At 40.8% G+C, this 25,024-nt stretch overlaps 1 protein-coding gene across 2 annotated transcripts in view; it reads left to right on the top strand.

Moving 5' to 3' along the window:
• Window positions 1–10,457: 10,457 nt before the first annotated feature.
• The window catches only part of TEF (TEF transcription factor, PAR bZIP family member), a 36,397-nt gene continuing 21,830 nt past the window's right edge, over window positions 10,458–25,024 (top strand). Inside the window, exon 1 of one of the 2 annotated variants that reach the window (XM_060777128.2) lies at window positions 10,458–10,708. In XM_060777128.2, the coding sequence (XP_060633111.2) occupies window positions 10,606–10,708 (103 nt within the window). In that variant the 5' untranslated portion in view covers window positions 10,458–10,605. The remainder of the gene's footprint in view (window positions 10,709–25,024) is intronic. The other variant, XM_060777127.2, reaches the window with a different exon arrangement.

Here is a 25,024-nt window from a genome sequence, read left to right as displayed (position 1 = left end):
TCAATGTTACTTAGACATCCATTCTGGCATCTCCATTGCCTCTCACATATCAGTTGCTGAGGAACATGAGTAAGAGGGTAGGCTATTTCTCTCATGTTTTGCTTGTGGGCTTCCCTTGGGTATCTGGGTGGCCACTTTTTGACCTTGATGCTGCCAGTAGATAAGACTTCAGTCCGATTTAATTCAGGTTTTCTTGAGTTCTTATTGGCATGTAATTATTCATATAATTGTTTGGAAGTATTTAAGATATAAATGCATACTTATATGATTAAGCACGATGATTTTACTTGCATTGTGATGTTGTTGGAGCCCCCGATGGCGTAGAGCAGTGGTTCTCAACCTGGGGTCCCCAAATGTTTTTGGCCTACAACTCCCAGAAATCACAGCCAATTTATCAGCTGTTAGGATTTCTGGGAGTTGAAGGCCAAAAACATCTGGGGATCCCAGGTTGAGAACCACTGGCATAGAGGGTTAAACCGCTGAGCTGCTGAACTTGCTGACCGAAAGGTCAGCAGTTCAAATCCAGAAAGCAGAATGAGCTCCTGCTGTTAGCCCCAGCTTCTGCTATCCTAGCAGTTTGGAAACATGCAAATATGAGTAGATCAATAGGTACCGCTCCGGTGGGAAAGTAATGGCACTCCATGCAGTCATGATGGCCACATTACCTTGGAGGTATCTACGGACAACGCTGGCTCTTTGGCTTAGAAATGGAGATGAGCATCACCCCCCCCCAGAGTTGGACACAACAAGGCTTAATGTCAAGGGGAGACCTTTACCTTTATGGTGTTGTTGGTTTTAACTCTGCAAGAAGAACTTTTGTATGATTGTTTTTATTGCTTTATATAGTTTATATTATATGTTAATGTTTTAACTATATTTTATGTTGTTTGGGGCATTGAATTATGCCGATTGTAAACCGCCTTGAGTCACCTCCGGGCTGAGAAAGGAGGTATATAAATATGGCAAATAAATAAATAAATAACTTGTATATGACCATTGAAAGAAACAAAGGTTCTATTTGGGGGAAGAAAATGAGTAGAAGGCCCACAGTATTGTATCTCTGACTGCTTGAAATAAAATTGAGGGGTGGGATCTACCAAATATGTGCATGTAAGTGCGTGTAAATCATTAAGTTTGCTGCATATGCCGCTGTAGATGTTATTTGTTCTGAGGAAAGGGGCCCATGCAGTGAAAACTTATAATGCAGTGCTACCCAAAATGATAATCTGGGGATGTGCACAAGTTCACCAATGAGTGATTGATAGATTATCTGCTGAGAGTTTCCAAGAAAGAAAGAAACTCTTCTAGCCAATTGCCACAAATATAGTATCAGTCTCTGAGACATTAGACAAGAAATTGCTAGCCCTGAACATCAGATAGCATGAGCAGCATGGCTGTAATGTGCTTTTGGATATACTATAAAAGTTATCCATGCTAATTACAGGGTTGTAAGCATATGACTATAAACAAATTGAATTTGAATCAGCTGTTTAGTTTTGGCTCATTCAGATGCTTGTCAGAAACTGGCTATTTTTAAAGATGTCTGTACTGTGCAACTTAATGTACTTAACTTTATCTAATCAGTTTAACAAGCTTTCTGGGTTTCTCAGATTCTGTGGGAGGAAATGATCAACAACTGCTCTAGTACGAGATATCCATATTTGTACATAGACATACTCGTGACTGGACCATATGCAATAACACTGTAAATTGTTGAAATATTATAACACTGATCTGTTAGGTTCAAAGGCTGCACAGAAAGTTTAATGCAAATACTATAGGCAACAACATAAACAACATATATAAGATTATCCCTCCACCTTTTCCAGGTGAGCTTGGGCTCTTCCTTTTTTGTTGCTGCTATTTATTTATTAATATTATATTATTATTAATCCCATTTTGTGTGGCCCTCCAGATGCTGTGGAGCTACAACACCCAGAATTCCTCTCCATTGGCAATTTTGTGTGTGTGTGTGTGTGGAATGACTTGAGAAACTGCAAGTCACTTCTGGCATAAGAGAATTGGCCATCTGCAAGGACATTGTCCAGGGAATGCCTGGATGTTTGATGTTTTTACCATCCTGTGGGAGGCTTCTTTCATGTCCCCACATGGGGAGCTGGAGCTGACAGAGGGTGCTCAACCTGCCCCCCGGATTTGAACCACCAACCTATCACTTAGCAGTCCAGCCGGCACATTGCATCACTGGGGGCACTGCTCCATTGGCAATGATAGCTCAAGTTTCTAGAAACTGAATTCCAAGAACATTTTACATGTTGCTCAATTTCAACACCGACTGTGCTATGGCATGTTATTGCTTATTATTAGGCCTCTTAGTCACAGAGCTGACAACAGTCTTTGAGCTTGGCATATAAATATTTGATCACAGGTGTGCAGGTATCTTGCCATCCTTGAAATAATAGAAAGGACTTCACTGGATCTTTTGGAGCCTTCAACCAAGAATCTTCCTTTCGCATCTTCCCGATTTGCATTACCCCCTCAAGGAATGGGTGAATGCCAATTAAGATGTGGCAGATCCAGCCACTGCATAAGCCTTCAGAGGTTTCAGCCCCTTTCCTTAAAATAGCTGGCTTCAGCTTGGAAGCAGAGCTAATGAGGCTGGGCACTCCCATATGTGTGAAAGGGGATGGGTGGGCGGCAGGTAATTTGGTTACTAATGCAAGGCAGAGATCTGAAAAGGTGAGGCCTCCAGTTTTGTGGGAGGAAATAGTGTGGAAGGTGCCAGGGAAGAGCTGAGGCTTGTTAAAATCGCTTCTGGGTGAACTGGTTTTGTGTGAAACGTGACTGGGGGATGGGATGGGATGGGATGGCAGAGTGAACCAAGCTAAAACCACCACAGTTTTCAAGAAGGGACTGTAAACAATACTGCAACTAGACTTACTTTAATATCTGCTTCTTGGCAGGGAGTTGGACTGGATGGCTCATGAGGTCTCTTCCAACTCTGTGATTCTATTATTTGATTCACATGTAGTAGTAGTCTGTGCCCCAAGGTTGGTTGGTATGTTTTACGACATAAAACTGCTTATTATAACTGTGTCCATAAATTTCTGCATTCACAATTTTGTTTACTTTAGCTGAAGGTGGTGAAGGTGGTGGTGTATCTGGCCTGGGATCATTATCTTCAGGAGCAAGGTCTGGGTCGAGCAAAAATATACTCTCCAAGTCAATCTCTTTTCCTTTAGTTTCACCATTTTCAATCCATTCAACTATAACACTTCCATTATCTTCATTAAGAGATGTTGCCATACCTTCATGTATTCGTCCATCGCTGCGCTTGATCTCCACATATATCCTTATCTGGATCTTGCCGAAATTTCTGCATCCATGGATTCAACCAACCATGGCTCAAAAAATTGGGGCACAAATCTCAAAGCGCACAACGATACTCATAGAGAGCTTTGAACTCTAGAAAGCATTGTGCAAATGGGTTGTTGTAGGATTTTTTGGGCTATATGGCCGTGTTCTAGAAGCATTCTCTCTGATGTTTCGCCTGCATCTATGGCAAGCATCCTCAGAGGTTGTGAGGTCTGCTGGAACTAGGAAAAGTGGGAATCCAACAAATTGGGTTTATATATCTACGTTCAGCAAAGGACAAGAGGGATCCTCTCACTTCTGCAGGAATCTACAGTATACCATGCAGCTGTGGACAAGTCTACATAGGGACCACCAAACGCAGCATTGCCCAAACATGAATCAAGGAACATGAAAGGCACTACAGACTACTTCAACCAGAGAAGTCAGCCATAGCAGAGTACCTGATGCACCAACCTGGACACAGCATATTATTGGAGAACATAGAAATGCTGGACCACTCTAACAACCATCATGTCAGATTACACAGAGAATCCATAAGCATGTGGACAATTTCAACAGAAAGGAGGAAACCATGAAAATGAACAAAATCTGGATACCAGTATTAAAAACTCTAAAATTATAACAGCAAAACAACACTCAAACACAGGGAAACTCCAGAGAGGAAACAATCAGGGACAGCTAATCATCTCCCAACAAAAGTTTCCCCCAGGCACTAACAAGCCACACCAATAAACTGGGTTGTTGTAGGTTTTTTCTGGCTATATGGCCATGTTATATAGGCATTTTCTCCTGACATTTCACCTGCATCTATGGCAAGCATCCTCAGAGGAAGTGAGGATGCTTGCCATAGATGCAGGCGAAACGTCAGGAGAAAATGCTTCTAGAACGTGGCCATATAGCCAGAAAAAAACCTACCACAACCCAGTGATTCCGGCCATGAAAGCCTTTGACAACACACCAAAAATACTGCCAGGCCATCAAATGCTAATCAAGGTGGCCAGTTGAAACATTCACACTTGCCTCCCACAGAAAAGAGTTCTTTGTCCCACCCTGGACATTCCACAAATATATAAACCCAATTTTCCCAGTTCCAACAGACCTCACAACCTTGAGGATGCTTGCCATAGATGCAGGTGAAATGTCAAGAGAGAATGCTTCTAGAATTTGGCCATAATGCCCAAAAAACCTACAAGAACACAGTGATTCCAGCCATGAAAGCTTTCAACAATACATTGTGCAAATGCCAGCTTTTAATTGTAGTTACCGTTACTGTCTGCATCTAAAGGAGAATGGGTGGTGCACATACCATCATGTTAAGTCATGAGGACACCTAACAAGCCACAACATACTAGCCTGTTGTTTGAATGAGATTGCTAATCTGCTTGTTGCTTCACTACTGCAGCAGCCCATAAGCCTTTCCTCCAAGATTATACACTGAGAAAGTGCACATTAAGATCTAGATTATGGAAGTCAACTGTCAAGAGGACACTGGAGAGATGCATTCCCAGTCACCCACATGCAAACTGCATAGTCATTTTGTTTGCAGGCTAAACACCTTAGGAGATGGGGAAAATTTTATTTTATTTTATTTATTGGAAAATGGCATTCATAATCTTTTAGAAAAACCCCTTTTGGAGATCATACCTTTTAAAAAAGCATGACCTTTTAGAGAAGAGCCAAAAACCCTTTAGAGTAGATTCTTCTCTTGTGACATACAACCAGATATAATTATGCTAGGTAATAGTTTCAGTTGTTAGACTGAATAAAAAAATTGAAAAAGGTTGTCATTTCCAATAATTTTGCCATGTTTTACACACTTTGTAGACAGAGCAGAGGTCTTTTCTTCCAATGGAAAGTGACCCCGAAGTATTCTAGGCAAAATAGGGACCAATGCTATGCCTGTGTTAGATGGTTAGTCAAGATATCGCTAGTCCTGTGATCAATACTTTATGATACGAAGCTGAGAAAAGAGTAATTACGTTAGGATGGAAACACCTTTCAATGAGGTTTACTGCATTGTGTTTTATCTCAACAACATGCCAGCATTGCACAACTGTGGCAAGGTATGAAAGTGATTGTTCCAGTAAAGTATGTTTGCATTTGCTTAATGGGATTGCAAACAGACATCAGGCAGGGCCGGCTTTAGCATAGCAAGTAATCACCAGCTGCAGCTACAGTAAGTCTTGCCAACCGAAAGGTTGACAGTTCAAAGCCGGGTGAGCACTTGACCTTCAGCCCAGCTCCCCAACTAGCGAATCAAAAACAGCAATGTGAGTAGAGGAATAGGAACTGCATTAAGCAGGAAGGTATTTTAGGCATGGTGTCTCGGAAGAAAGTTTACAAAGAACACTCTTTGGCAAGGAAATGGAGCAACAGCACCCGCTGTGGCCGGAACCAAGCACAGCCTCCAAAAGATGCCGAATTACCCTGACCTGGCTTTGAACTGTCAACATTTCAGCTGGCAAGATTTATTGCGGCTGCAGTTGGTGACTGACCTGCTGTACTAAAGCTGGCCCAGAAATTAAAGGCCAGAAATTATAATAAAAATGATTAGGTTGTATCCTGGAAAGTAATAACAATTGAAGACAATTATTATGTAACTAGCACAATTATAAAATAGTTAAAAAAACACACACACACACATTCTAACAGGGCATAACAGATGACCAATAGTTTAAAAAATTAAGGAAGTACATCAGATATCTCAATTTGAATTAGAATTCATCCCAGTCCAACAAAGTTGAGCATTGTAACATTTTAGCCAAGAGCAACGTATATTTATTTTTGCAATAAATTCTTAGATGTATTTAACAAAAAGGTCCAAAGTATCCAAATAGTATTTTTAAAGGCCCCTCCAGGCAAAATTCCAAAAGTGCTTAAAAATAATCCAGAAAGGGTTGAGGAAATTTATGGAAATACAACAATAAAAGACAATCATAAGATTTTATAGCAAGACTAAAGAGAGAAAACTAACAAATAGTTATTCTTGAAGAAAGCACATAAGCCTTCCAAAAGCTTCAGAAAAAAACACTGCAGTAATTAGAGAAAATGAAGATCTAGTTACAACTATTTAGAGAGTAAAATAATCAAAATGTAACAGAGACCCTGAAATCCATGTTATTCACATTAAAATTGTTTCTTAATTAATTAATTAATTACCATACTCAAACCTTAGTCACTCATTTGATGACTCAATTTAAATTGTGAACTGTTACCAAAAAAATTAACTGAAGCATAAATTTTCTAGCTTAAAAAAATAGTGTTAAATAACAAATTATCAGAGATGCATATAGAAAGTTAAATACTACTAGGAATGGATCTACCAGTTTAAAAAATGATGAAAATAAATATTATTACCACTCTGTGATGGAGCTTTCAAGTATGTTATGTGAGAGCCACAAAATAACAAAAAAACAAAACAAACAATTTAATATTTCATGTAGTATGTGCCTTCAGCATGCCTGTTGTCGCATGGTGATGTCATCAATTAAGCAGCTGAGGGGGAAAACGAAGGGTCCTAAGGCTGTTAGGAGTTGTGGGAGTTGCAGTCCAAAACACCTGGAGGACCAAAGTTTGCCCACGCCTGCTATAGAAGCATAACACTATGTAACACTATTTTTGTTCCTGGGTTATAAATGTCATTTCCTAATTGGTTCTATCATAAAAAAACATGGAAAAGGTTTATTAAACTGCAAAAACTTTGTTTTAGTGAGACATCCTGAAGCACATTTTTTCTATAGTTTTTCAATGAATATCTCACAGAGTCTCAACCAATTCAACATAATTTATGGCAGCTAGATAACAATGCCTTTCAAAGTAAGTACCGTTCAATGAAACAGGAAATCACACTTTCAAAGCAGGAACAGAAATGTTTTCAATTTTTGTTACATAGCTGCGCCACAATCTCCCCATTCACATCTATGGACTGCAGGGCCAAGTCCTGGTCATAATATTTCAAGATGAATGGAACATATAAAGCCTTCTGTAATCTCATTTTTTTTTCAGTACATCCATTCCTTGATCCTGGTCAGATTTGTGTGATTCTTGTGGTGGTGCAGCAGGTTAAATAGCTGAGCTGCTGAACTTGCTGACCGAAAGGTTGGCAATTCAAATCCAAGGAGCAGGGTGAGCTCCCACCGTTAGGCCCAGCTTCTGCCAACCCAGCAGTTTGAAAACATGTAAGTGTGAGTAGATCAATAGGTACCACTTCTGCGGAAAGGTAATGGCACTCCATGCAGTCATGCCGGCCACACAACCTTGGAGGTGTCTATGGATAACGCCGACTCTTCAACTTAGAAATGGAGATGAGCACCACCCCCCAGAGTCGGACACAGCTTAACTTAACGTCAGGGGAAACCTTTACCTTTAAATAAAGCTGATCGGCTCCAGATTTCCTAATATATGTATTTTAGAAATGAAGAAGAATTGGCCTATGGCCTGGTTTAGGAAAGGAGTTATGAAACCATAACACCGACATCTTGTCATTATGTGATGAGCTCCAGATCTGCAATCACAACGCCCTCCAGATGTTGCTGTACTGCAACTTTCAACATTTCCTACATGGTCTTAACAAATATTTGTCTAAAATACCTTAAACTATACAGAGATTTTAAAAAATAATGAAGAAAAATAATACAAAACTGAAATACTATAAAATAAAAATGTAAAAGTACAAATAAAAACAGAAGGGGGGGAAGTAACCTCTTTAGGTAAATTTTAAATACAGCAACATGCATCACTCATATATATCTGTCCCATAGCATTTGCTGATCAGCTGCATTCGGCCACCAAATTAGGTCTCATGTCTTGCAGTTTTATCCAGTCCGCACTACAGCCAAGATAGAATTAGGATAATACTACTTCAAGTGGTCTAATTTAAGGTTAAGAACGTTGATCCTAGATGTCGTGACCCCACACAAGGCAGTAGCAGGATAAATATAGAATCTGTCCTTCGCATTAGGGGGAAAAATAGAAATAATGCCCCAGAAGAGACTAACTTAAATAGTCCAGAATGGAGAGTACAGACATTACTTGCTGAAGTTCAACCTAGACCTTCTCGTGTAAGTCAGAATGTTCTGGAAGCTGTAAACAACTAATCTGAACTGTGCCAGGAAAGGTTCAGTTATCTGCAAAGCAATCTCAGGGCACATCTACAGTGTAGAATTAGTGCAGCTTTACACCACTTTAACTGCCCTGAATCAGAACTATGGAATAATGGGAGTTGCAGTTTTACAAATCCTTTAACCTTCTCTGTTAAATGGTATTGATGCCTTACAAACTTCACAATTCCATACCATTGAGCCAGGCCCATAGATAGGATTTTGATTTGGGGGGGGGGGGGGGGGCTCCAGATCAATCCTAGCAAACCTTTTGTATCATTATCCCAATACCATGCATATGGGATATATTGAGTATGGTGATCAGATCATGATACGAATAAACATAACAGTTTAAATAATGTACCAGTAAGGCCTTCTCGTGGACCACCATGAGAATTTCGGGGGGGGGGGGGTGGAGCCCCTCAAGTCCTCCCTTCCTGGCTACAGGCCTGCATTGGGCCATGGCAGCTAAAGTGGTGTCAAACTGCATTCATTCTGCAATGTAGATGCATCCTCAAAGACAATGCAAGCCTAAGTAATGCAAATGTATTTCTCCTGTTGGTTTTAGACATCTAGAGCATTACTCAGGCTTGCATTGTCTTTGAGGATGCATCTACATTGCAGAATGAATTCAATTTGTCACCACTTTAGCTGCTGTAGCTCAATGCTATGGAATCCTGGGATTTGTAGTTTGGTAAGGCACCAGCGCTCTTTGGCAGAGAAGGTCTAAAGACCTTGGAAAATACAGTATTGTATTGTTTTACTATTGCTTTCCACTTTGAGTAGAGTATATAAATCATTAATAATAAATATAAATAATATAATAATAATAAATATTAATAATAAATATTAATTGCCTTATGGAATTCCTTGCCGCCCTACATGAGAGCCATGCGTGACTTAGGGCCTTTTACTCAAGCACTTAAGACCTGGCTTTTTACCAAAACATTCAATCCCTGTTAATTTTTAATTTTTGTATGTATGTTTTTATCTTTTACAATTTAGCTGTAAATCGCCTAGAGCATTCTCAGATGGAGGGCGATTAATAAGTAATTAAATGATGATGATGAATAAATAAAAAGTATATAAATATTTATAATAATAACAACTACCACTTCCATGATTCCATAGTATTGTCACAGTAGTTAAAGTGGTGTCAAACTGCATTCATTCTACAAGAGGCACCCATTTTTTGATCTATTTCCTAGGAAGATGATCAGATAATCAATAATCAATATAAATAATATATATATATATATATATATGTATGTATGTAATATTAATAAAAAATTAAAGTATATATAAATAATTATAACGAGTACTTCCATGATTCCATAGTATTGCCACAGCAATTAAAGTGTTGTCAAACTGCATTCATTCTACAAGATGATCAGATAATAAATAATCAATATAAATAATATATAATAAAATATAAATATTATATATATTAATAAATATAAATAATAAATAAAAAGTATATAATAATTATAGTAATAACTACTACTACTACCTCTTCCATGATTCCATAGTACTGCCACAGCAGTTATAGTGGTGTCAAACCACATTCACTCTACAAGATGATCAGATAATAAATAATAAATATAAATATGAATAATATATATTAAATATAAATATTATATAATAATAATAATAGTATATAATTATAGTAATAACTACTACTACTACCATTTCCATGATTCCATAGTATTGTCAAAGCAGTCAAAGTGGTGTCAAACTGCATTTACTACAAAATCACCCATTTTCTGATCTACTTCCTAGGAAGATGATAGATTGTTGATAGTTTGTGTGGTCTTGATGCTCACCATCTTTGTTCCCTGGCTTGCCTCAAAGAGATAAACAAATAAGGGGAAAACATTCCTTTATCTTGAGTTTAATAAGCCTTCTTTCAGGAGTTAGGTAAAAGACCCAATTCTTTGGATCCTGATTGGCTAAGGCGGGCCTTGTGGAGGGCTGGGCGGCGCCCTGATTGGCTGCTTCCCTCCCTCGCTTTTCCCCAGTTTAGCGCGCTTTCTTTCGCAGTCTGGCTCCAGGGTCCTTCCTTCGGAGTTGCTGCTCTTGTGACTCCGGATCCACGTGGTCCTCCTTCCTTCGGGAGGGAGAGGAGAGGGGTCTCCTTGCCTACTCCCACCCCCCTAAAAAAGGGCCAGGGGAAATGTCCAGCTGCCAGAGGTTTGGCGTGGCTCCGGCCATGGACTTCCCTGAAGTCTTGAAGTCTCTCCTGGAGTATTCTTTGCCCTGGACGGGAAGCCCGAAAGGTAAGCATGGGCTGGATTTACACCAGGCATGGCTCAACTTGGGCCCTCCCTCCAGGTGTTTTGGACTCCAACTCCCATCATTCCGAACAGCCTCAGGTCCCTTCCTTTTCCCCCTCAGCCGCTTAAGCGGAATGATGGGAGTTGGAGTCCAAAACACCTGGAGGGAGGGCCCAAGTTGGCCCAGGCCTGATCTACACTGCACATCCCTCTTCCTCGTTAGCATTACAAAGTTGTGTGGATTAAGTGGGCAGGGGAATAAGTAGAAACACTAACTCATGGGAAGAAAGTTGAGATATAAATACAACAAGTCTTGTGACGACCTCGTGAAACCACAAAATGTGGAGAAATGGCAGCGTTTCCCAAGCTGTGTGATGCAAGGAGCTAGCAACACTCACCAATATGTTGGGTATCAGGCTCATATTTGTTGGGTATCATTGCTCTATCCTTCCTTACTTTCCCTTTCCTTCTCCCTCCCCCTTTCCCCTTCCTCTTTCTTACCTTCCTTCCTTTCTTCTATCCTTTTCCCTTTTCCTCTCCTTCTCCCTCCCTTTTTCCCCTTCCTCTTTCCTTCCTTCCTTCTATCCTTTTCCCTTTTCCTCTCCTTCTCCATCCCCCTTTCCCCTTCTTCTTTCCTTCCTTCCTTCCTTCCTTCCTTCCTTCCTTCCTTCCTTCTATCCTTCTTTTCCCTTTTCCTCTCCTTCTCCACCCCCTTTCCCCTTCCTCTTTCCTTCCTTCTATCCTTCTTTTCCCTTTTCCTCTCCTTCTCCATCCCCCATTCCCCTTTCTCTTTCCTTCCTTCCTTCCTTCCTTCCTTCCTTCCTTCCTTCCTTCTATCCTTTTCCCTTTCCTCTCCTTCTCCATCCCCCTTTCCCCTTCCTCTTTCCTTCCTTCCTTCCTTCTTTCCTTCTATCCTTCTTTTCCCTTTTCCTCTCCTTCTCCATCCCCCCTTCCCCTTCCTCTTTCCTTCCTTCCTTCCTTCTTTCCTTCTTTTCCCTTTTCCTCTCCTTCTCCATCCCCCTTTCCCCTTCCTCTTTCCTTCCTTCCTTCCTTCCTTCTTTCCTTCTATCCTTCTTTTCCCTTTTCCTCTCCTTCTCCATCCCCCCTTCCCCTTCCTCTTTCCTTCCTTCCTTCTTTCCTTCTTTTCCCTTTTCCTCTCCTTCTCCATCCCCCTTTCCCCTTCCTCTTTCGTTTCTTCCTTCCTTCCTTCTATCCTTCTTTTCACTTTTCCTCTCCTTCTCCATCCCCCTTTCCCCTTCCTCTTTCCTTCCTTCCTTCCTTCCATCCTTCCTTCTTCCTTTCCTTCTTTCTTTCTTTCTTTCTTTCTTTCCTTCCTTCTTTCTTTCTTTCCTTCTTCTTTCCTTCTTTCCTTCCTTCCTTCCCTGTACACTTGTCTCAAGGAGTAACACTTTGAGATGCCCTTCTGCATATGAGACAGAAGGAGGGTAGTGATGGGTAGAATGTGTAGAAAGCGACATCTGCCACTTGCAATGTGTTGATTGATGCTTTGATCACATCTCTCAGCCAAAGAATGTCCTTCTTGAGGACAATAACCAGGAAAAGTTAATAATAATAATACCGTTGCTCAAATGATTCATTGGAACTTTTGCCATTAATACCATCTTCTTGCGACAAAGAACTGGTGGGATCACAAGCCAGAAAAAGTTACAGAGAATGAACATGTAAAACTACTCTGTGATTTCCGAATTCAGACTGACAGAGTTTTGGAGCACAATACTCCTGACCTCATGATAATAAAAAAGTATGGATTGTCAATGTTGCAATCCCAGGTGACAGCAGGACAGAAAAGAAAAAACTGGAAAAACTGACACAATATGAGGATTTAAAGATCGAACTGCAAGGACTCAGGCACAAGCCAGTAATGGTGGTCCCAGTGGTGATCGGCACACTGGGTGCAGTGCCTAAATACCTTGGCCTGCACTTAAACACAATTGGCACTGACATATTTACCATCAGCCAGCTGCAGAAGGCCACCCTACTGGGATCTGCACGCATTATTCGCCGATACATCACACAGTCCTAGACACTTGGGAAGTGTCTGACGTGTGATCCAATACAACAGCCAGCAGTTATCTTGTTTAGGTTCTTGTGCGTTTTTTCGGGCTATATGGCCATGTTCTAGAGGCATTTTCTCCTGACGTTTCGCCTTCATCTATGGCAAGCATCCTCAGAGGTAGTGAGGTCTGTTGGAATTAGGAAAATGGGTTTATATATCTGTGGAATGACTGGGGTGGGGCAAAGAGCTTTTCTCTGCTGGAGCTAGGTGTGAATGTTTTAACTAACCACCTTCATTAGCATTGAAAGGCCTGGCTGAGTCTGGGAATCTTTTGTTGAGAGGTGTTAAGATGTGCCTGGTTGTTTCCTCTCTGCTGTTTTGCTGTTGTAATTTTAGAGTTTTTTAATACTGGTAGCCAGATTTTGTTCATTTTCATGGTCTCCTCCTTTCTGTTGAAGTTGTCCATCGGAAGAGCTAAGTTCTCAGATTTTTCTTAAAGGCTGCTAAGGTGGGGGCTTGCCTAATCTCATCGGGTAGTAAGTTCCAAAGTCGAGGGGGGGGGGGGGCTCAGCAGAGAAGGCTTTCTCCCTCTTTCCCACAAGCCTTGCCTGTGAAAAAGGAAGGGGCGAAAGGAGGAATGAATCGTGCAGGTGGCTGGTAGGAGATGCGGTCCTTCTTGAGAAATATATCCAGGAAAAGTTGTAATTACCAGGCTGATATGACAGATAATGGTTATAATTTCACAGGTTCAGGAAGATTGTAATGTTCCTAGATAAGGACCTGGCTGTGAAAACAAGCGTTCAGCCCATCATAGGAATATTTAAATTTAAAGTGAAAGTTGAAAATGCAGTGACCCAGGACTGTTTATGGACAATGGCTATGTCTTTGTGTAATATGCGATGTTATTTTACATGATGTGCTTAATAATGTTTAATTCTTTTATCGGGGGGGGGGGGTCAATTTTGATGTTTTTTACTGTCTTTTATTGATGGGCATTACATTGTTGCCAACACTGTGAATTTCCCTGAATCCCCTTCAGGGCTGAGAAGGGCGGTATACAAATATAGAAAATAAATAAATAATACTGTTTACATTTGTAAATCAGTGTTTTGTCTTACAATCGCCAGGAAAAGTTGTTGGTAGTCTGGTGCATATTCCATTTCACAAATTACCAGTCTGATCTGACAGATAATGGTTATAATTTTACCAATTCAGTAAGATTGTAATGTTGCTATTTACATTTGTCTATTACTGTTTTGTCTTCAATGTCCTTTCTGAGCTAAAAGCTGTATACTGAAGATAGTTTTTTTATTTTCTGGAGCACAGGCAGTCCCCAAGTTATTGTTGAAGGCTTTCATGGCTGGAGTCACTGGGTTCTTGTAGGTTTTTCAGGCTATATGGCTATGTTCTAGAAGCATTCTCTCCTGACATTTCGCCTGCATCTATGGCAAGAGGATGCTTGCCATAGATGCAGGTGAAACCTCAGGAGAGAATGCTTCTAGAACATGACCATATAGCCTAAAAACCTACAACAACCCAGTACCCAAATTACTAAGAAGATAGGTTCTGTAGGTTTGGGGAAGTCATAGGGAGGAGGGAGCAAACTTGTTTTCTGCTGCCCTGGAGACTAGGAAATGGAGCAATGGCTTCAAACGACAGGAAAGGAGATTCCACCTGAACATTAGGAATAACTTTCTGAGTATGAGAGCTGTTCAGCAGTGGAACTCTCTGCCCTGAAGTGTGGTGGAGCCGCCTTCTATGGAGGCTTTTAAACAGAGGCTGGATGGCCATCTGTTGGGGGTGCTTTGAACGCGATTGTCCTGCTTGGCAGAGGGTTGGACTGGATGGCCCACAAGGTCTCTTCCAACTCTATGATTCTATGATTTGTTCTTAAGTGTAATTTGTATGTAAGTTGGAACAGGTACATTTTTTTAAGTGTAACTCCAGCCATATTGTAATGTGGTAATGTATTGTCGAATGCTTTCATGGCTGGAATCACTGGGCTGTTGTGAGTTTTCTGTGCTGTCCAGAAGCATTATCTCCTGATGTTTCTCCTGCATCCATGGCAGGCATCCTCAGAGGTTGTGAGGTCTGTTGGAAACTAGGAAAATGGGGTTTATATACCTGTGGAATGTCCAGGGTGTGGGAGAAATAACTCTTTGTCTGTTTGAGGTAGGTGTGAATGTGTGAATGTAGCAATTTGCCATCTTGATTAGCATTTGATATATTGTCGAAGGCTTTCATGCCTGAAATCACTGGGTTGTTGTAGGCTTTTTGGGCCATGTTCTTAGAGGCATTCTCTCCTGACGTTTCGCCTGTATCTATGGCAAGCATCCTCAGAGGTTGTGAGAAGTTTTCACCTCAAATTGTCCCTGTAATACTGTATATACTTGAGTATAAGCCGACCTGAATATAAGCTAAGGCACCTAATTTTACACAAAAAACTGGGAAATGCATTGATTCAAGTATAAACCAAGGGTGGGAAAAGCAGCAGCTACTGGTAAATTTCAAAATAAAAATAGATACCAATAAAATTACATTAAGTGAGGCATCAGTAGGTTAATTTTTTTGAATATTTACATAAAACTGTAATTTAAGATAAGATTGTCCAACTCTGATTAAATCATTCTTCAAGCCTTCTCCAATGTAAATTTGCTTACGTATCCTTCCAATAATCCCCATAGTTTATTTTAACTATATATTTTGGAGGAATGTATGTATGAATAAGGAAAAGTGGGGAAGACTGGCGCTGAGAGAGGAGGAGAGGAAGGTGCACGCTGCACAAGAGAAGAGGAGAGGAAGGAGAGCTGGGTTCTTGTGTAGACAGGTGAGGGTCTTGGCAGAAGGCGTGGGCACCTTCCCGCCAGGACCCTCACCTGAGTATTAGCCAATGGGGGCTTTTTCAGCTTTAAAAAAGGGCTGAAAAACTAGGCTTATACTGAAAAACTAGGCTTATACTTGAGTAGATAGCGTAATAGGATTTTGAAAGGTTTGGCTTGTTGTGGAAACAAGGATTAGTGATAAGGCTTCAGTTTCCACATGATAACTCTTTTAGGAGTGCATTTCCCTTCTGAGGGGTAAATTTCTCAGACTTCCTGTTTGTTTGTTTGTTTGTTTGTTTGTTTGTTTGTTTGCCATATTTATAAACCGCCCTTCTCACTCCAAAGGGGACTCAGAGCGGCTCACATAAAGGGACAATTCGATGCGCTACAACACATATCCAGCAAATAAAATATATACATTAAAACCAACCGCTGTTGTCTCACCCCGTTCTTAACTGTGAATAGTTTGTAAGTCGGACATTTGTAACTCAGGGACTGCATGTATTTCCTTTCCCTGTTAACAATATTATTTATTCATGTATTTATTTACTGCATTTCTATACCACTCTCTCTCACCCTGAGTGGGATTCAAAGCAGTGTACATGTCAAAATTCAGTGTTGCCAATATACACATATAAGCAATAAATAACATTAATTAGGCCCCCTGGTGGTGCACCAGGATAAACTGCTGCGCTGCTGAACTTGATGACTGAAAGGTTGGCGGTTCAAATTCGGGGAGCGGGGTGAGCTCTTGCTGTTAGGCCTATCTTCTGCCAACCTAGCAGTTTGAAAACATGCAAATGTGAGTAGATCAGTAAGTACCGCTTCTGCGGGAAGGTAATGGTGCTCCATGCAGTCATGCTGGCCACATGACCTTGGAGGTGTCTCTGGACAACGCTGGCTCTTCGGCTTAGAAATGGAGATGAGCACCACCCCCCAGAGTTGGACACAACTAGACTTAATGTCAGGGGAAATCTTTACCTTTACTTTAACATTAACTAAAATCAGTAACATATAAATATGATTTTAAAACACTATACATAAAAACATGATAACATAAGCATATTACCATTGCACCAGTCCCATTGTCAGCGTTTAGCTGCTTTGTGGTAACGGCCGACAGGGAGCTCTGGCGTAGGCTGGTCCATGAGGTCACGAAGAGTCGGAGACGACTAAACGAATGAACAACAACAACAATATAATGATAGGTATTATACTACAATACTATCACTCACCAAACGTCTTCGATTGGGACTTCGCAGGGGAAAGTTACTAAATCAAAAGCAGAGGCATTGCTGACTAGGATCGCATAGGTGCTGTGATGTGTTTCCAAAAACTATGTTGCTCTTATGCATGGTGTTATTTAATTAACAGACTTCTGTCTATGGTGTGTATTTAGATGTGCTCTTGACTACTTTGCTTAAACTGGAAGTCATTTCAACATATCAAATCTATGCAAATAGGGCAATATAATGTGTGTTCCCTCTTTAGAAATTGAAGGGCAATTGTGGTTAAAGCTAATTTGGACAAATGGTGCCATAATGAAAATAGGATAGTGGGGTATACACCTGTTTCCCATTTTTGGTCCCTAGCATATTTTCCCCCAGTATTGTTTGTTTGATCTTCCATTTCTTCTTTATAGAAACTTGTGCAAGAATCTATCTAAAATAGGGACAGATGTGTGTTTATGGCATTCTCCCCATCCTGCTTCAAAAACCTCATTAGAAACAGGAGTCTGTAGCGTGGCAGAATGAGTAGCAATACACTTTGGAAGGGAAATCTGTCCAAGAGAGACAATCAGTCCAAGAATCAAAGAGTAAAAAACATGTTGATAATTAGTTCCTTGATGTTAATATTCAGATTATAATTGCTAAAATGACCTGGTGGATTTTATCCAAGTTTTATCTGGGAAAGAAAAATGAAGACATCTATGAGATGGATGATTTATACTTCCCTGGCTATTCATTATGGCTATTCTGAAGTTGGATTCTTACCTTATGATGTCTTCACAGCATCCTTTCGTGGTGAACTCCCTATCACTTAAACAGATGTTAGCATTTACTGGGCATTAATATTATATACAGCTTTGTGAAACTAGACAACCTCATATGGAGTGGACATTTTTTTATTGTGTCAGAAGCGACTTGAAAAACTAAAATAGCTTCTGGTGTGAGAGAATTGGCTGTCTGCAGGGACATTGTCAAGGGGACGCCTGGATGTTTTACCATCCTGTGGGAGGCTTCTCTCATATCCTGCATGGGAAGCTGAAGCTGATAGATGGAAGCTCCCCTCGTCTCACAGATTCAAACTGCCGACCTTCAGATGAGCAGTTCAGCTGGCACAAGGGTTTAACACATTGTGCCACTGTAGGTCCTGTGGATGATGAAGAAAAAAAATTCACTTATATCTTGCCTTTACTACAAAACTAGGACTAATCGCAGCTTCCATAAATTGAAGCCAATATAGATTAGTATACTCATACAAAAAGGTATTATTATTTTCTAGTAATATAAATAATAACAATAGCAACTTTTTATTTATTACCTGCCTCTCCTTTTGGCTTGAGACAGGCCACAACACAGTCAAAGATGTCTATAAAAGCACATATTAAAACATAGTTCTAATGGATACCCTAATACAATGCACCTTTCTGAATAATAGGAAGAAAAGAAGATGTGAGTGTCTTCCTTATTATCCTGCTGTAAACAAATTATCCATTTTTATTTTCCATGCAACTGGAGGTCCCTCATGAATTGCTGTGCCAGCTGAAGCTCAGAAGAGTCAATATCAGGCAACATCTGGTGGGCCACAAATTGCTCAACTATGCCTGACCAGAACTGACTGGCCATATAAACAGTATGTTTCCATGTATTGTTGAAGGCTTTCATGGCCAGAATCACTGTTCTTTCTCCCACCCTGGACACTCCACTTGCCTCACTGCCAACAGAACCTCTGAAGATGCCAGCTACAGATGCAGGCGAAACGTTAGGAGAGAATGCTGCTGGATCATGGCCATACAGTCTGAAAAACTCACAGCGACCCACTATATTTCCATGTTTGCTCTCTCTTCAAAGCTGGCCTTCTCCCTGCCCAACGTGAAATGGAATGTGCCATCACGAGTTGAATTGTGAATCCTCAGTTTCATCTTCTCAACATCCATAACTAATGTCAAAACGAAAAGAGAATTGAAGCCGCAGTTCACGCACTGCCAAATTTAAGAAAACTAAAATGTGCGCTTTGTAGTCCAGCACACAGGATTTAACACGCTGCCCTGGTCAATCTCCTTGGTACTCAGTATAACTAATTCCCAAATAAGCCTAAGTAAAATGCTTAGAACTAAGCCGTCTCATTCCATGTAGAGAAAGAACTGGGAACTGTAGTTTGGTGAGGCAACAGCACTCTGGCAGCAAATACTAAAGGACCTGTAAAACTACAACTTCCATAATTCCATAGGTTTTAATCGTGTCAATTAAAGTGCTGTCAAACTGCATTAATTCCACATGTAAATGCACCCATTGCCACGACTGAAATAAGGTTTAACTGTTGGACGAATGGAGACATTGTAGTTGTAGACATTTTAGGTTGGATCTAAATGCCCTATATCCCAGAATCTGATCCCAGATTATCTGTTTATCCGAGATTATCTGGCAATGTAGACTCATATAATCCAGTTCAAAGCAGATAATCTGGGATCACATCCTGGAATATAGGGCAGTGTAGATTCAGTGTCTAAAGTGTCCCACATACTGTGTGACTTGTTTAAACTAGATCACCCTGTCTTCAGATCCCGTGTTAGCGTGCCAGAGATCAAGCAGATTTTCTCACATTGCACACATGACAGCCTTAGCAAGGTGATGGGTGTGTGAGGAATGCTTGCTGCAAAGGTAACTTTTCCTACCTCTGCCCTGGCATATAATAGGGCTGCTTTCTTTTGTTTGTGCGCTTGAGCATGTGCATTACCGACCTCTGCTGGACAGAATACTTTGTATGATACGTTTACTGTGAACTCCCTGCTCAGAAAAAGTTCAAGTTAAGTTTCAGAGATAGACAGAAATGCAGTCCCTGGGGAGCATTCTATTAAAAATGCCCATGATCCCTTAAACTTTTATCCATGGGGCTCCTTCAGTTGAGTATATTTTCCCAGCCTCCAGGTTACTACTAGCTTTTATGAATATTTGTGATCTGTGAAGCGTATTTTTTTCATGTTTTCTGTACTCACGGTAAAATAACATTTCTATGTTTACTTATTTTTTGTTGGTTTGAGGCTGCAAAACAATAGGCCCCTCAATAATGGGAATGGGAGAACTTTTCTTATCCTTCCCCTGGATCCAGACATATATCCAGTTGAAGGGGTGCCATGTTCCCTCCCCTGTACCTGCCAACCCATTTTCATTAGAGGGAAATGAGAGAGTGAAAATGTCTTGGATTCTCTCATATCCATGGTGGCAAGGGACTTCTGGGAGTCTCAGTCCTTTTCCTCTGTAGCTTTTATATTCAGCACTTCCTTAGTTGCAGTATTTCCTTTCAGAAAAACACAACTATGTTTGGGCTGCTTGGAGATTTTTTTTAAAAATTCTAAGCAATTCAGAAAAGATAGGTGGCACGAGGAAACCAAGCAGACTATGAGACTGAAGCAAAAAAGGAAGAGGCAGCAATCAGAATATAATAGTGTGTGGTATGTTGTCTGAGAAGTGAACTCCAAACCAAGCGTACCTGTACCTAGTCACGTTTACAGATATGCCTCTGCATATTAAAGTAGACTTACACAATCTGGCACCTTCCAAGAGTGTGGAATAGCAATAGGTGGCTGGTTAGGAATTAGGGGGCAGGGCTATGATAGCACATATCTGAAGGGTTCCAATTTAGGGAAAGTGGTGTCAAATCCTCCTTCTACACCAGTTTTTCTCAAACTGAGGGTCAGGACCGCTTGAGAGGTTGTGAGAGGGTGTCAGAGGGGTCGACAAAGACCATCAGAAAACACAAAATTTCCTGTTGGTCACGGGGGTTCTGTGCGGGAAGTTTGGCCCAATTCTGTCATTGGTGGGGTTCAGATGCTCTTTGACTGTAGGTAAACTATAAATCCCAGCAACTACAACTCCCAAATGTCATGGTCTATTTTCCCCAAACTCCACCAGTGTTCACATTTGGGCATATTGAGGATTTGTGCCAATTTTGGTCAAGATACATCATTGTTTGAATCCAGAGTGCTCTCTGGATGTAGGTGAACTACAGCTCCAAAACTCAAGGTCAATGCCCACCAAACCCTTTCAGTATATTCTGTTGGCCATGGGAGTTCTTTGTGCCAAGTTTGGTTCAATTCCATCATTAGTGGAGTTCAGAATGCTCTTTGTAGGTTAATTATAAATCTCAGCAACTACAACTCCCAAATGACAAAATTAATCCCCCTCAACCCCACCAGTATTTAAATTTGAGCATATTGAGTATTTGTGCCAAATTTAGTCCAGTGAATGAAAATACATCCTGCATATTAGGTATTTACATTAAAATTCATAACTGTAGCAAAATTAGAGTTATGAAGTAGCAATGAAAATAATTTTATGGTTGGGGGGTCACCACAACATGAGGAACTGTATTGAGGGGTCGCGGCATTAGAAGGGTTGAGAAACATTGCTTTCCACTCTATATCTTTATCCTTTTTTCTTATCTATATTGTAAGGTGGTGTCAACAGTTGGAGAGTGAGGGAAATGGGCCCTTTGCTGAGCCATTGGATCCATTTAATCCTTTCAGTGCTTGACTCAAATTTTTCTAATTAAAAATACCTAGTTAATTTTTAATATTTCTGACACCTACCTGGAGTCTATTTGCCACAAACAGTATTAAACACAGGAATTCAGGCCTCTAAGGAAGCTTCTAGTATTTGATATGTTCAGTTACTTAGATGTTGAACTATTTGGAGTTTTTTTTTTTTAAAAAAAAATCAGACCCTTTAGTAGTGAAGTGCCAAGCAGTGTCTGATTATCTTTAAACCCCTTAATAGTTCAGCATCTAAGTAATTGAACTGACAAAATATTAGAGGCTTCCTCAGAGGCTTCTAATATAATGTGAAAATAGCCATAATGTGATCCATTCATTTGATCCCACTTTATTTTATGCTAATTGAAGCTTCTGGTTAGTCATCAAAGGAAAGTTAACATACAATGCAATAAATTCATTTAATTTTGATGTTTCCACAGTTTAGTTAACAACAGCCAAGCCATCTCTGTCCAAGATGGGATAGATCACAAAGTTGGGGAAATATGGTAATGGGCCACATTGACTGGTTGGGCTTCCAAAGAGAGAACCAGATCTAGCAGCACATTTAATCTGCCAATCCAACTTGTTAGGAGTGCATTCAAGTGCCAAATATGCGGAAACAGGACAAGTGCACCACAACAATTCCACCTTTTCTAGACTGATCCTCAGTTTAATATTTCTCAGTCTGTTATTATTCCCGACGTTCAACCTGGCACCTCCAAAACCTCATCTCTGTGTGATGAAATGAAATTGAGCTGATCCTCATCTGTATAGCGATGAACACATGACTCAGCCCAAATCTCCGGATGACATGTGCCCTGGTTATCATGTTGCCTTTGTGCATTAGGATATAATTATGGTGTGTGGAAATCCATTAAAACTAATCTTATTAGTCTGAGCTCCAGATTTCATGTTTAATGATAATTTATTTCCCCATCCATTCTGTTTAAAACTGGTAGCAGTATGTCTTGAGCAGGGCTACAGGTTCTCAGTGTCACCATGTGTTGATATCTAGGTTTTCTAGAAGTCATCTTAAAATGCAGGACCATGTCAAAACATTTATCAACTTGAAGAAGGGTAATCGGACCTCCCACTCATTCAAATCAAGTTCCATGTTACCCAAAGCCAAAGATACTTATTTTGATATCAAGCAAAAGAGTCATACATTCCTGGTATTAAAAATATAATAATAAGATAAGGATATATGCTGATGACCTTGGCCTAACAACACAAGCAAAAGACTTTGAAAAAGTCGAAAACCAACTTACTAATGTCCTGAAAGATCTCTCCAGCTACTACAAAGATAACCACCTGAAGCCTAACCCTGCCAAGACACAAGTACGTGCTTTCCACCTATGCAACTGTGGAGCCAACAGGAAATTGAAAGTTACCTGGGAAGGCCAAAAACTCTAGCACTTCTCCCATCTTAAATATCTTGGTGTCACCTTAGACCAAACACTAACATTTAGGAAACACTGTATGAACACAAAGTAGCTGCACACAATAACATCCTGTGGAAACTTACTGGCGGTGCATGGGGGACAGACCCATAATTTATAAGGACATCAGCTTTGGCCTTGTCTTACTCAATTGCTCAGTATGCCTGCCCTGTTTGGTACAAGTCTGCCTGCTTGAAGCAGGTGAATATAGCAGTGAATGAAACATGCAGAATAATCACATAATGTCTCCAACCTATACCTGTTGATAAACTCTATAAGCTAGCTGGCATTGTCGTCATAATCTATTCCCCCCCCCCCCCCCCCAAAGTGCAATGGGAAGTTGCTGCTAACTGTGAGAGAAATAAGTTTGAACACTGTGAAAGGCATCCACTGCATGGCTATCAGCCTCCTCCCAGTAGACGCAAATCAAGGAAAAGCTTCATGAGAACCACCACTCCTCTTAATGTTCCCTCAGAAACACCAAGAGTATCCCTCTGGGCAGCTAAACCAGGAAATCCCAACTTGATGGCTCCACATGAGGGTCTGCCTCCAGGGCAAACCCAAGAATGGGCAACTTGGAAGTCCCTGAACAGACTCAGAAATGGAGTAGGCAGATCAAAAGACAACCTGTCAAAATTGCACTGTCTAGAAGAATCCTCTACCCTGCGCAACTGGATTTATGCAATGCTTTTAACACAAAATAAAGTAGATAAGGATTTGCTGTCTGGGGTTTTATGTGATCCATAGACTCTAGACTGTCCATCTTAGGACTGAGACTCCTAGAGATGGTCCTAAAGACTAATAGTGAAGCAAAATACTAAAGAAAACATAGTGCAGTGTATGTATTATTGTTATTTGATTATAGTGAACATTGTTTCTTTGGTAAAATTGCATCCTTGTTAATATTGTACAACCAGCCAGTGCTTCAAGCTATGTTATAAATCTCTTTACAAGACCAGAGACATATTAAGCTAACTTTTCTTTTGCTTGACTGTAATAAAGTAGACTGGAAACAGGGTAATATTGTGACTCCTGCCAAACGATATATGTATGCTACAGTTGAATCTAACAGTACCCCAAAGTAAGAGGTTTTTAAAATTTTGTATTACTTGGGTTTCCTATGGCAGAATATTTTGTGAATTAAGACGTCAAGTGTTTATATTTTTATGCAGCACTGCCAATCCCAATGGCACTTCAGTGTCTGAGATAAAAAGAGACATCTTGCCTCCAAAGAAATCCATAGTGGGGGGAAAGCACAGAAGAAGGGAAGATATAAGTAACTTAGCAATGGATGCTGAAAATGCAAAAATGTAGTCACTACAATTGGGAATGACATTTAAGCCATTAATGCTAAAGGTCACCTCAAGACATTTTGCTGCCTGGAGTGAAAGACAGCTTCCACTTCCATGTACAGAATCCAGCTGGATCTTAATCTACTGAACCTTACTTCAATGCTAACAAGAGGACATTTTCCACGGCATTTGTGGACATGTTGCATAGCATGCAGCCCTTATTTATGGCTTCTCCATGCTCCTCAATGTGACTCTCTGTACCTAATGGCAAGGCCAGTCAACACACAGTAAATATGGAATTTAAGAAAAGATTTGAAGGAAGAGTAGTGGTACTGTATACACATTCTGACAGGGATGGCACTGCTGCCAGTGGGGTGGTGAATCCATTTTACATTTTAGCTAGCTTTAAAGTTGTTCAAGGTGCTAAAAACACTTTGAAACAGGGTTCAAGACCTCCAAGTGCGCTAGAGCGCACTTGGAGGAGATCTCGGGACCTGTCTGATCGAGCACGGGCTACAGCCTCTCTTAGGGCGTATACCGTGGCTATACGGGTAGCCAAGGAGTCCTATACAACTACCCGTATAGCGTCTGCAGCAAATAGATCATCGGAGTTGTTCCAGGTCGTTGGAGAGCTCCTCCAGCCACCTGTGGTGGAGGAGGTTTTTGACGACCCGGAAACTCGGTGTCGCAATTTCGCACACCATTTTGCAGAAAAAGTCGCTCAGATACTCCTTGAGCTCGACTCCAGTTTTATCGCAGTGCCAGAGGAGGTGATTGAGGCATCTGCTTGTCCAACCTTGTGGGATTCTTTTAGGCTTGTTCCTCCTGAGACCGTCGAGGAGGTCCTTGGGGCTGTGAGGGCAACCACTAGGTGCCACCTCTATGCAGATGACACACAGCTCTGCTACTCCTTTCCACCTAATTCCAAGGAGGCCTCTCGGGTGCTGGACGAGTGCCTGGCCGCTGTGTCTATCTGGATGAGGAGGAACAAGCT

Source organism: Anolis sagrei, chromosome 5, assembly GCF_037176765.1.
Source record: "Anolis sagrei isolate rAnoSag1 chromosome 5, rAnoSag1.mat, whole genome shotgun sequence".
NCBI classification, from domain to species: domain Eukaryota; kingdom Metazoa; phylum Chordata; class Lepidosauria; order Squamata; family Dactyloidae; genus Anolis; species Anolis sagrei.
Note: the sequence above shows the minus strand (reverse complement) of the source record. Positions and strands in the feature narration are given on the sequence as shown.